The sequence below is a fragment of the Bufo gargarizans genome, chromosome 4 (genome assembly GCF_014858855.1).
Source record: "Bufo gargarizans isolate SCDJY-AF-19 chromosome 4, ASM1485885v1, whole genome shotgun sequence".
In the NCBI taxonomy this organism is placed as follows: domain Eukaryota; kingdom Metazoa; phylum Chordata; class Amphibia; order Anura; family Bufonidae; genus Bufo; species Bufo gargarizans.
In genome coordinates this window covers 163672889-163686849 of record NC_058083.1, presented here as the reverse complement: position 1 = coordinate 163686849, position 13961 = coordinate 163672889, and the positions used below count along the sequence as shown (strand labels likewise).

The following is a 13961-nucleotide window of genomic DNA, read 5'->3' as shown; positions in this document are numbered from 1 at the left end:
GGGGAATTAGTATATTCACCATATTTTTTTTTAAATTTAAATGAATATGGAGATCTGCCCCTTACTTAGGCTTCCTGCACATGGCCCTATCCGTTTTGTGGTCAGCAAGTTGTGGATACCCAAAATATGGATGTGGTCCGTGTGCATCCCGCACTGTTCGAGGGCCCCATTGTAGAAATTACTATTCTTGTCCGCAAAGCGGATGAGGGCCTAGTACTATGTACTCTGTAGCAGCCCCTGCTTTTTATCAGCTAATATCATTAGCTAGTTCATGGCAGAATGCAGGACACTGTTTCTCTAGTGCCACCTATAGGTGATTTTTGGGAAATTGACTTACAGTACATGGCACCCACTAGAGCGGTCACTAGGGCGGTGTTTCCTAACTAGGGTTCCCAGAGTACAGGTACAAGACCTGTCACTTTTACAATACCTAAAGAAAACTGATTGCAGCAAGCTCACAGATGGTTTGTAAAGCAGTAAACATATCCAAGCCCAATTATATTACTGGACTATAATCCTACAATGCTTTAGCTGACCCGACAAGTTTTTATTTTCAGGCAGTATAGGCATTGGGGGTTTCATGAATTGTAGAAACATGTTCAAGGGTTCAGAATAGCTGCCCTACCTTTCTTTTGGAGGACAGATACTTTTTTCCAGGCAGCATTGCATAAAAAGAATAAAAAGATTCCCAATTTGTTGGATCTCCCCAAGGAAATTTGTACCTTTCATGACGCAGTCAATAAAACATAATTACAATTCTCTTCTGTCCTATAATCATACAGCTCAAATGCAATTATCACTATCTACCTAACCACAGTGAGAAGGAATTTGACCAAAATGGTGATTGAGCATGGGTCCTGCAACTCCTATCAATGTCTATGGTGTTGACAGAAACAGACAAGCACTGTCCTTGGCTGCCCTCATATGTCCCCTAGACTGTGAATGGAGTGACCTTGTGTATATTTGAATCCTGCTTTATTCAAAGTCCTTCTCAATGGAGTCAGGTAATTCTAGTGATTTGGGGTGAGGGTTCTCAGCAATGGCGCCCCCAGTAATTATTTATGATTTATCCTGTAGATAATAAATGTCCATTGTGAGAAAACCCTTTTAAATCTGACAATAAATATTTTTTTTGCGAATGAATGTTTTAACATTTTCTCCTTAGATTGGTGCAGACATTTGTGGCTTCTTTGATGATTCCTCTGAAGAGCTATGCAGACGATGGATGCAAGTTGGGGCATTTTATCCATTTGCTAGAAACCACAATGCTGAGAATTACAAGGTAACGTTTTCTTGAATGTGCAATTATACTGAAGATTTTTATATAGGACATACACAATGTTATTTGGTTATATTAACAAAATATAAATTCCTTAAAGTATTACCCTACCATGTCATAGGGACACATCAAAGGCTTACATAATGGGGGTCTGAGTGCTTAGAATCCAGCAATCTTTAGACAGAGGCGAGAGAAGCTCTTGTTTAGGGTTCTAAAGTTTGTGTGGGTGTAGGGAACTAGAGACTGCAGCCACAGTTATAGGATTGCAGAATTTCGCATTCAAAAGCATTACTGTCTGTTATTGATAGACACACTGGACTTACCATTAGATCCTACTGCAGTAAGAACTGCATAGTTAGGACATAATGCTGTGTTCTTTTGCATAAAGAAGTATTAATGTGTAAATAGGCTACACTTTATTATGTTGTATTACTTGTGTGGTTGTATTATAAGTTAATTTTGTATGTACAGTATAAAGGAATTATCTCCAAAAGACAACCTCTGTCTGTAAGCCCTATTAGATGCATATAGATGTCTTACCAGTAGGCTCCTCCACTCAGAATCCTCCTGCAATCCTGGACATTCATATATTACACGGATAGCTTTTCACTTAAATTGTAAGCATGTTTCTGTACATAAATAAGAGACTTGTCTCCCCCAGAGATAACAGTTGCTTGCCAATGTTTAGAGAATTGAGACCTGTGGCATTTCATTGGCTTGCGGCTGGCTTGGTGAAAGAAGCTTAAATGTTAACAACTAAAGAACAAAAAATAAAAATAAAACTGAAATGGGAACAATAGACTTTGATAGCAGAAATGTCCTTATCCTTATAATTTTGCTTAGCATTTATGGTGAATAAATACTATTCATTTATTCAATTTCAGGCACAAGACCCTGCTTCCTATGGAGCAGATTCTCTTCTTGTTCAGTCATCAAGGCATTATCTAAACATCCGATACACACTGCTTCCATACCTTTACACTCTGTTCTACAAAGCACACACTATCGGAGAAACTGTGGTGAGGCCAGTACTTCATGAGTAAGTACCATCATTAAATTGTAATGATACAGTAGTTGTCTTTTCTTTGAGGAACCATGATAGATAGAGATGTGTTGGTTCAAAGTATTCCCAACTGTATATTTATATAATGTAGATTGAACATGCTATAAATGTCCGATAAGTGTCAGTTCCACTTCTAGAACCTGCTCCTAAGTCAAAAAAGAGGCCCCCACGTGAATGGAAAGTAAGTTGCTTCATCGGGGGCACGTGACAGTGGTCAGAAGGAAAGGAGCGCCATATGGCTTTTGGAGGCAGATTTTGCTAGAATGGTTTTTGGGCAACATTTTGTAATTGAAGAGACCCTGAGTTACCCCTACAGTGGAAACCCTCAAAAAGTGACACAATTTTGGAAACTACACCCTTCAAAGAATATATTAAGAGGGGTACTGAGCATTTTGACCCCCTAAGCGTTTTACAGAATTTGAGAACACTTGGCTATGAAAATGAAAAGTTTTGTTTCTTCCAATAAAATGTTGTTTAGCCCCAAATTTTTCATTTTTACAAGGGGTAACAAGAGAAAAAGCACCCAAAATGCGTTGCTCATTTTCTCCTGAATACAGCAACACCAGATATGTGGTGGTAAACACCTGGGAGGGGCGGGGGGGGTGCATGACAGAATTCAGAATGGAAGGAGCGCCATATGTTTTTTTTTTATTGAGTAATCGCTCATTTTTTACGGGATAAGGTGACCTTTTCATTGGTACCATTTTAGGGTACATAAGACTTTTTGATTGCTTGGTATTACACTTTTTGTAAGGCAAGGTGAAAAAATTGCTGTTTTGGCGTAGTTTCTTTTAATTTTTTTATAGTATTCACCTGAGGGGGCATATAATATGATACTTTTATAGGGCAGGTTGTTACAGACATGGTGATACCCTATATGTCTATTCTTTTTATTTTTGTTAAAGAGGACCTTTCACTTGTATAACCTATGTGAACTGAGTATGCTGCCATATAGAGCGGGCGCCCGGGGATCTCACTGCACTTACTATTATCCCCGGGCGCCGCTCCGTTCTCCCGTTATATGCTCCGGTACCTTTGCTCATTAAGTTATAGTAGGCGGTTCTTCCCTTGTCCTGTGGGCGTCTCCTTCTCCTAGGCTGCAGCGCTGGCCAATCGCAGCGCACAGCTCACAGCCTAGGAGTTTAATTTTCTCCCAGGCTGTGAGCTGTGCGCTGCGATTGGCCAGCGCTGCAGCCTAGGAGAAGGAGACGCCCACAGGACAAGGGAAGACCCGCCTACTATAACTTAAGGAGCAAAGGTACCGGAGCCTATAACGGGAGAACGGATACAAGTGAAAGGTCCTCTAAGTTTTACACAGTAAATGCATTTTTGAACAGAATGAAATCTTGTTTTTGTGTGGCATTTTCTGACTGCCCTATTTTTTGGACGATTGTCTTAGGTAGGGTCTCATTTTTGCGGGATCAGATAACGGTTTGATTGATACCATTTTGGGGGTGCATATGCTTTTTTGATCGCTTGGTATTAAACAAAAAAATAGCTGTTTTGGCACAGTTTGCGCTGGTCGGGAAGTCACTTCCCACAGCGCCGTACTATTAGTGTGCTGGTTGGGAAGGGGTTAATGGTGAACAAATCAATTTGATTTGATTCGAGAGAGGAAGGTTTCTGGGTAGATTATTAGCTTTTTCTCTTTCTTTATTTCTTTATTTCGCTTACGTTTCTTGAGAGGTTCCCTCATCTCTAATATACACGCGTTCCTTTAGAAATCTGTCTGGCAAAAGTAAATATATAAATGACACAGTACTGTACATGTATCCCACACAGCGCCTGAAAAAATTGCCCTTCCTTCTTCGTAAACAAGGCCTTATACAATAATAAGGCAAAATTCTGCCAAATTGTGGAGAGGCATAACTGAAAAATAAAAATAAAATAAAAATGTCTGTGTCATTGGTCATAAGTTTGGTTTTTATTGGGAATCTTTTACCATGATCTTGGACTATTATCTGTATTTCTGCCCCTGGCTATCCCACTGTCTGTGCTAATACCTGCATAGTCTGGATTGCTATGCCATTCTAATATAATAGAGAGGATACCCCCACACACTCAGCAGTCCTGACAAACTATTTCAGTGTAGCTTTGGGCACTGACAGCAATGGGAAGAAGGGAAAGTACTAAAATAAAAAATAGCAATCTGGACTTTAATTATTTTTTATTATGTAAAACACTTTTTTTGTTTTTCCTTTCTTCCTTTATTTTGTCCCACTGTGGGACTTCAACTTTTGGGAGTCTGATCCACTCTACAATGCTTTACACTAAATGTGTATTGTAATGCATTCTTTACTTGCTTGCTCCTTACATTTCTCCAGCAGAATACAGGCCTCATTTATACAAGCCTGCGTTCTACAAATGAAGTACTACATAAATATCTATGTGATGCACTATGGCTGTGATGGCTAACCTTCGGCACTCTGTGGTAAAACTATGACTCCCAAGATGCCCCCTTGCTTGGCTGTTCTAAGGAGGTTCACCACAGCTGGAGTGACGGAGGTTAGCCATCTCTGCATGGCATCACCACATCCTCCCTGAGCATAACACAGAGCCAGAATACAGGCTGACATAAATGGCCTTTATTGTGTAGTTTGATCCCAAAGGAGCTGACGGGGATTATGATTTCCCTGCAGGATTATTATTATTATTATTATTACGTATGTCATTAGTGTATTATAGCTGTTCATAATACTTAAAGTGTGCCAACCCAGAACCTTCCCTTTAGTAAAGTAATGTAACAGTACAGTATATAAGTAACAGATGATACAAGTAGGTACATGTTCAGTGGTTATTTATTACAGCTGAATTCATGAATTAAACTGACTAATTAAACATATCTTTCTAATCTTATTTTTAGATTCTATTCTGATCCTGAAACCTGGGCAATAGACAGACAATTCTTATGGGGACCAGGCCTTCTTATAACACCTGTTCTTGATGCGGTACATATATTTTGTTTTTGTTGTATCCTTTTACCTTTATCCTTTTGTCACTGATTTATTTAGCATTTATGATAGCGCATAGCTCAGGATGTACTTATGGAGTAATGGTCCTTGCTCTCTAATGTGACACATTTTCATAAACATCAGTCCAGTTCTACAAAATATATCCTGTTTCTGTCAGGCTAATTTTGGGACTCATACACTTGAAAATATCACTGCTCCGTTTATAAGCCATAATAGGGCTTGTCTAGAGGTAAATGAGGCTTCTCCTCTGTATGAATCTAATATGTGGGTCTTTCTGTTTAGTTCCATATGGATGCATGGAGTTGTTCTCCTCTAGGAGTGTGGCTTTTAGGACTGAATATCTCTGTACACATGGCATCCCGCAGAGCACGCATGACAGCACATGGTGGACATTAGTAATGAGTGGCAGGGGCAATATTCAAATTTGCAATATTTCGCCAATATTTTGTAGAATTTTCATCATATATTCTCAAATTCTAGAATTTGCAATTATAATTTTTTTGATTGCGAAAATCGGCAATGTAATATTCGCATAATGCACACACAATATAGGCGTGGGTCACTTTTGCTACATTTTCCAAGCTGCTAGAAGTTTCCTTAGACTGGAGAAAATGGTTGGTACGGCAGAACATTACAATAGCTTTATATGCAGATAGAGTGCTCCAATATATTCACGATTGCGCTAATCAGCACTAATGATGCAAACATTTTGGCGCAATACGTGAAACTTCACATTTTAGCAGGTCTGACTACATATTACTGATTGGTGCACTAAGTATTGTTGTGACGTCACAGCACTATGTCTGTAGCATGTATGTATGGACAGCAGAACCTATCACACTACCTAACACCCTGCACTGGAACCTGTCAGCTCCACTATATCAGGATATAACTACACTGACTATCTCACACTAACTATCTGTATTATATATATAAGCTATCTAACTATCTATCTAATGGTATAAGTGGAAAGCACAGAGCACAGCAATGACACTGCTGTCTCTCTCAGAACTTTAAAAAACTATAGAAAATGGCTTCTGGGGAGGTTCTTATATAGTAAGGGGTAGGCAACTTTCCTATTGGTTGCTAGGGATGTTGCTAAGCTCAGACACATTGCAGCCTTCTCATTGGCCCACAAGCAAGAAGGCGGTTACTTATTTAAAAAAAAAAAAAATTACTAATATATATCACTATATTCTAAATATTAGCAAATTCTCAAAGTGCCGATATTCACAATTAATATTCACAATTTGAATATTCGTGCCCAACACTAGTGGACATGAGGCTATCCACTGGGAAGCATTATGGCCTCTGTACACTGCTGCACAGGCAATGCACACATAGATCTTGGCTGTATGCATGTACTCTTAAAAGAAAAATGGTATACAGTTGGTGCAACATGAAGGGATATACAGTATATTTGCATATTTCTACCTATAGTCTGGCTACGCTAGACTTGGCTTCTGCATTTTTAGCATAGATAAAATTACCTAAAAATCACAAAATACTCAGAGCCATGGTTGGGCTTCATTAGTGGCTCATGAAGGCTCTAATGTACTTCCATGTGCCCCTGGATTCATATAAAGGCTGTAAGGGATCACTCTTCTCACTAAACAGTGGGATTTCAAGCTCAAACAGTGCTTTTTTTGTCACACAGCTAATCATACTTCCAAGTTTGGCATCATTCGGCACCATGAAGTTGCAGCTTCACATCACAACATCAAATCACAAAACAATAAACCCTTGCCCGGCTAGGCACTCACTATACAAAGGTTTTCCCTAACTCACCTCTAGCTCAGTGTTCACACTGTGGTTTTGAGCTTTGGTCAGACAGCCTCCTAGCTGTGACCAGTGCAACCCACCAGTCCTCCTGGTGGAATCAGCAAAATACCTTGAGGGTAGGGGGGTGGAATATGGTCCAGCAGTACTTCTGACTGTGACCGAGCGACACCTCTCTTCTTCAGGTGTCGCTGGGTCCCCCAAACTCAGGCTTCCTCAGCCTTGTGGCTGCCCAGGCCTCCTGGCTGGAACCACATGGAGCTTCTATAGGCTTCCTCTTCAATTCCCTCCCATTCTCCCACTCAGGATTTTGCACCTGGCCTCACCTTAGGCCAGGTGATCATGGGGAAAACACCACAAATATAACATACATCTCATCTAAGATTTCCTGCACCAATCTTGGAGACACATATCTTCCCTCTTAATTAGAGATGAGCAAATTTTTCAAAAATTAAATTTGCCTATTTGCCAGTATTTTTTCGGACAAATTTGCTTCAATACAAATACATTATCTGCAAATTACGTAAAAAAAACGGCTATTTTCTGGCTGCAGAGAGCCTTTCTACTGGTGTAGAACACTGTGCCTTGCAGTAGCATGCATAGCGGTCTGATTTGGTAGTGAAATAATAGTGTGAGTCCGTATGACATGCAGATGACAGGAGTAACTCTTAGAATCACTGCACACTTCACTTATTTGGGGAGTCACGGGGCCAAAAAATGAAAAAACGGAAGTATCAACTCAGCCTTAGGCCTCATGCACACGACCGTTGTGTGCATCCGTGGCCGTTGTGCCGTTTTCCGTTTTTTTTTTCGCTGACCCATTGACTTTCAATGGGTCCGTGGAAAAATCGGAAAATGCTCCGTTTTGCAGCCGAGACCGTGATCCGTGTTTCCTGTCCGTCAAAAAAATATGACCTGTCCTATTTTTTTGACGGACAACGGTTCACGGACCCATTCAAGTCAATGGGTCCGTGAAAGAACACGGATGTACACAAGATTGGCATCCATGTCCGTGATCCGTGGCCGTAGGTTACTTTCATACAGACGGATCCGAAGATCCGTCTGCATAAAAGCTTTTTCAGCAGTAAGTTTGTGGCAAGGTGACATAGTGTGGAAATGGCAGTAGCAGCAGCATCAGGAGACCACAAAAATGCAAGGTGACATAGTGTGGAGATGGCAGCATCAGCATCATTAGACCACTGAGTAAAAAAGGTGACATAATGTGGATATGGCAGCAGGAGGATACCACAGAGTGGCAAGGTGATATAATGTGGGTATGGCAGCAGCAGTAGCAGCAGGAGGATACCACAGAGAGGAAAGGTGACATAATGTGGATATGGCAGCAGCATCATCAGACCACGGAGTGGCAAGGTGACATATTGTCAATTAGTGATGGACGAACATCTGCCGGGATTGTTCGCAAACGTGATCGTGCAAACGCGATCAAATGTTTGCAAACCGCAAGTTTGCGGCGGGTACTATTCATTTTAATGGCAGGCTAATCTGAAAAACTTTTAGGTCATATTTGCAGCCAAGAAATAATTAAGACCATAGAGTAGCAAGGTGACATAATTTGGATCTGGCAGCAGCACAGCAGGAAGGTACAACAGAGTTGCAAGGTGACATAGTGTGGAGATGGCAGTAGCAGCAGCAGCATCAGGAGACCACAGAGTGGCAAGGTAAAATAGGAGATGGCAGCAGCAGCATCATTAGATCACAGTGTGGCAAGATGACATAATGTGGATATGGCGGCAGCAGCATCATCAGACCACAGAGTGGCAAGGTGACATAATTTGAATCTGGCAGCAGCAGGAGGATACCACGGAGTGGCAAGGTGACATAATGTGGATATGGCAGCAGCAGTATCAGCAGGAGGATACCAAAAAGTGGAAAGGCGACATAATGTGGATATGACAGCAGCAGCAGTAGCAGGAGGATACCACAGAGTGGCAAGGTGACATAATGTGGATATGGCAGCAGTATCATCAGACCACAGGGTGGCAAGGTGACATATTGTGGATATGGCAGCTGCAGTAGCAGCAGGAAGATACCACAGAGTGGCAAGGTGACATAATATGAATATGGCAGCAGCAGTAGCAGCAGGAGGATACCATAGAGTAGCAAGGTGACATAATGTGGATATGGCGGCAGCAGCATCATCAGACCACAGAGTGGCAAGGTGACATAATTTGAATCTGGCAGCAGCAGGAGAATACCACAGAGTGGCAAGGTGACATAATGTGGATATGGCAGCAGCAGCATCAGACCACAGAGTGGCAAAGTGACATAATGTGGATATGGCAGCAACATCATCAGACCATAGAGTAGCAAGGTGACATAATTTGGATCTGGCAGCAGCACAGCAGGAAGGTACAACAGAGTTGCAAGATTTGGCAGCAGCGGTAGCAGCAGGAGGATACCACAGAGTGGCAAGGTGACAAATGTGGATATGGCAGCAGCATCATCAGAACACAGAGTGGCAAGGTGACATAATTTGAATCTGGCAGCAGCATGAGGATACCACAGAGTGGCAAGGTGACATAATGTGGATATGGCATCAGCAGCATCAGACCACAGAGTGGCAAGGTGGCATAATGTGGATATGGCAGCAACATCATCAGACCATAGAGTAGCAAGGTGACATAATTTGGATCTGGCAGCAACACAGCAGGAAGGTACAACAGAGTTGCAAGGTGACATAGTGTGGAGATGGCAGTAGCAGCAGCATCAGGTGACCACAGAGTGGCAAGGTAAAATAGTTTGGAGATGGCAGCAGCAGCATCATTAGATAACAGTGTGGCAAGGTGACATAATGTGGATATGGCAGCAGCAGTAGCAGCAGGAGGATACCACAGAGTGGCAAGGTGACAGTGTGGATATGGTAGCAACAGAAGCAGCAGGAGGATACCACAGAGTGGTATGGTGACATAGTGTGGAGATGGCAGTAGTAGCAGCAGCACCAGGAGACCACAAATTGAACCGGTAACAGAGTGGGGAGTTGGGCGGTCATACCAGTGCCCGCTAATGAAGGTGGCTGAAAGAAGGAGCACATGGCATCAGATGTGTGGCATCAGACGGGTGGCGGCAACAGAGTAGTAGCTGAGGCAGGTAGTCAGAAGAAACCGGTCTTTTTAATCAAAGTGTTGGTGTGGCACCATGGATGATCTAGTTTGATGCATCAGGCATTGATGGTTGGAAATCCTTGCTGATCCACGCCTGATTCATCTTGACAAATGTCAGTCTCTCCACATTTTGGGTGGACAGACAAGTTCTCCTTAGGGTAACTATTGCCCCCGGCACACTAAACACCCACTCTGATGCCACACTACTGGCAGGGCAGGACAGCTTTTCAAGGGCAAACTCTGTTAGTTGCAGCCACAAATACAGTTTGGCTACCCAGTAGTCTAGCGGATCTTCAATGTGGGGTGGCAGGGTGCTGTCCAAGTATGCCACCACCTGCTGGTTCAGGTCCTGCTCTAGGTCTACCTGCTGCTGCTGGTGAGTAGTTTCTTCACTATGCTAGTGAAGAAAGCTACTCATCAGCGACTGTAGACTAAGTCTGCAGCTGATGGAGCAGGTAGTGCTCCTGCCACCCCATCCCTCTCCAGCAGCCATGGCAGTGGAACGTGAGCGCAGATGGCCCCCCTGGTCAGACCTGAGAGAGGATGGATGATGGTGCAGATAGGCAGCGGCCAACTGACTACATAGGATGTCTATGTAGTAGTTCAGTTTGTCTTCCCTCTCCATTCTGGATCGGTAGTAAGGGTCCAACAAGGTGGAGAGCCAGAAGTCATCCCTCTGCCGAATGGTGACATTTCTGCTGTCATTATGCAAGCAAGTGAGCATGCATTGGGCCATTTTTGCAAGTGAATTGGAAAGGACTCCCTGCCTCCATCTCCACTGCGAACTGCCACAGTGTGTCTGGGTCCTCTGTCTCATATTCCTCATCACCCTGTAGCTCCTCTGGCTGCTCCTGCTCCTCCTGTCCTGTCAGCTGAGTAGAAAAACCACCCATTTCTCTACACATTGCCTGTGCTCCAATGTCCTCATCCCCCTCCTCCTCCTCCAGTTCAGCCCCCCCCCATAGGGCTCTTGTGGTCGTGAGATCTAGGCACCACGTCTCCTGTCCCCTGACCAGCCATTGTTAACAGCATTTGTTCCAGGACATGAAGCAGTGGAATGACATTGTTCATCCCGTAGTCCTGGCAACTGACAAATAACGTGGCATCCTCAAAGGTCCTGAGCAAATGGCAAGTGTCACACATGAGCTGCCACTGGCTGACATTGAAGTTACACAGGGGAGTACTCCTATCTGCTTGGATCATCAAGAAATTGTTTATGGCCTTTCTTTGTTCGTACAGTCGGTCCAACATATGGAGGGTGGAATTCCAACGGATGGAAACGTCACATATCAGCCTATGTTGGGGGATGCCGTTCTGCTGCTGCATCTCAAGAAGGGTGTACTTTGCGGTGTACGAGTGGCTGAAGTGCATGCAAAGATTCCTGACCATTTTTAGGATGTCTTGCAGATGGGTGGAAGACTTCAGGAACCGCTTGACAACCAGATTGAACACGTGTGCCATGCAGGGCGCATGGCTCAGCCTTCCTTGACACAGCGCCGACACTGTGTTCTTCCCGTTGTCGGTCACCATGGTTCCAATTTTCATTTGTCGAGGAGAAAGCCAGGATTCGATTTCTTGATGAACGACATGGAGCAGTTCCTCCCCTGTGTGTCTCTGTTCGCTCAGGCAAATGAGGTGCAGAACTGCGTGACACCGCTGTGCCCTGCACATGTGGTATGCTGGAGGAGCACTGTGACTTGTCCCTGCAGTGGAGGCTGATAACATGGAGGAGGATGAGGAGGCACAGGCGGACATTGTCTAAGGACCAATGGCGTGACAACGTGGAGGCGGAAGCAGCATGACCTGGCCAAATTGCTGGTGTGGGTGTGCAGGAACACATTAACCCAGTGGGCAGTAAAGGACATGTACTGTCCCTGACCGTAGTTCCACACATTGGCTATGTCATGCACTTTGGCAGACACCTACAGGCTCACGGACTAGCACACCTTCTGTTCTACATATTTATGCAGGGCTGGTACTGCCTTTTTCGCAAAGAAATGCCGACTTGGGACTCTCCACCTCGGCTTGGCACAAGCCATCAGTTGCAGGAGCATTTGGACCAGTAGAAGAAGGGATTGATAGACAGCTCCCTTCGGCTGAGGTGGTGGAGCCTTGACTTGCTGAAACAGGGTGCGTGCCACTGGGGGATGCAGTGGTCACTATGGCAGGCTGGACCACCACTTCAGAGCCACGGTTCTCCCAGACAACTTTATGATGCTGCATATGTTGAGTCCTAGGGATGAGCGGCAGGGGCAATATTCAAATATGCGATATTTCGCAAATATTTGGTAGAATATTCATCATATATTCGCAAATTTGTGATTATTTTCTTGATAGCGAAAAATCGGCAATGTAATATTCGCATAATGCGCACAAAATACAGGCGTGGGTCACTATAGCTACATTTTTCAAGCTGATAGAAGTTTCTTGAGACTGGAGAAAATGGTTGGCATGGCAGAACATTACAATAGCTTTATATGTAGATAGATTGCTCCAATATATTCGCGATTGCGAAATCGGCACAAAATGATGCAAATATTTTGGCGCAATACGAGCAACTTCACATTTTAACAGGTCTGACTACCTTTTAGTGATTGGTGCACTAAGTATTGTTGTGAACTTGTGACATCACAGCACTATGTATGAATGTATGTATGTATGTAGCATGTATGTATAGACAGCAGAACCAATCAGCTACACTATATCACTATCTAACCTACACTGACTATCTAACCTACACTGACTACTATCACAGTTTTATCTGTGGCTTGTGTTGCTGCGTCCTGATGCATGCAGTCCCAATGACATCACCACTCCTGCTCCGGGTCTCACGTGATGACGTCATTATGCGAGACCCAGAGCAGGATGCTGCAGTGATGTCATTATGGGTTCTTACTCTGTTCTAATGCCTCACAGGCTTGAGGCCTAGCAGCCTGAGGCTTGTGAAGTTGAATGGCCATGAGTGTGCCCCCCTTTATGGGTAGCGAAGTTGCGCCCCTAGGAGGATGATTACCCTCCCCTATCTATCGTCCCTGCCCTAATTCAAAGCACATTACTGCAGGAGGTATAACAGGAGAGGACTATAACTCCCAACATGTCTAAGCCATTATTACTTAACAGCACATTACAGGTGGAGGTATAAGAGAAGACTACAACTCCCAGCATGTCCAAGCAGTTATGTAATTTTAGAGTACACTATAAGATAAAGTATACAACTCCCAGCATATCCAGGGTGTTGTAATGTACCCTGATATTATATAATAATGGCCTGGACATGCTGAGAGTTGAGGACATGGTCTTCCTGCACTAAGATGCTGTGAAAGGATTCCTCCCGATCCTTTCCCTGCGCTTATAAATCGTTTTTTCTGTCTTTTTTTTCAACAATTGCTTTTCCAATTGCTGTCCCTAACACCTTCACACGTCTGTCCCTGCACTCGCTGAACGCTGGAAAATGTCTGACTGTAAGATGACCAACGTATTTATAGGGCTGTGACATCACAGGGCTGGCTGGCTGCTGATTGGCTGCATGCGTGGCATTGTGGGTGATCCTGCCTTCCCAGAGTTCCTTGCCCCATGTCCTCAGTCCTCACACGTGTAGCCGCCATTTTAGGAAAAATGTGATTAGTTACCACGAAGCGCGAGGAAATTCGCATTCGTTGCAAATCAAAGTTTTTCCTGAAATTCTAAATGGATTCCACTTTGTCAGCTTCGATTTGCTCATCTCTACTCCCCATATATGAGGCCTA

The 13961-nt window shown here is 43.6% G+C and overlaps 1 protein-coding gene across 3 annotated transcripts in view; it reads left to right on the top strand.

The window, feature by feature from the left end:
- The window catches only part of SI (sucrase-isomaltase), a 360959-nt gene that overhangs the window by 184478 nt on the left and 162520 nt on the right, over positions 1-13961 (top strand). For all 3 annotated transcript variants that reach the window (XM_044289835.1, XM_044289836.1, XM_044289837.1), the window contains 3 exons: positions 1166-1282; positions 2164-2318; positions 5206-5290. In XM_044289835.1, coding sequence (XP_044145770.1) covers positions 1166-1282; positions 2164-2318; positions 5206-5290 — 357 coding nt within the window. The remainder of the gene's footprint in view (positions 1-1165; positions 1283-2163; positions 2319-5205; positions 5291-13961) is intronic.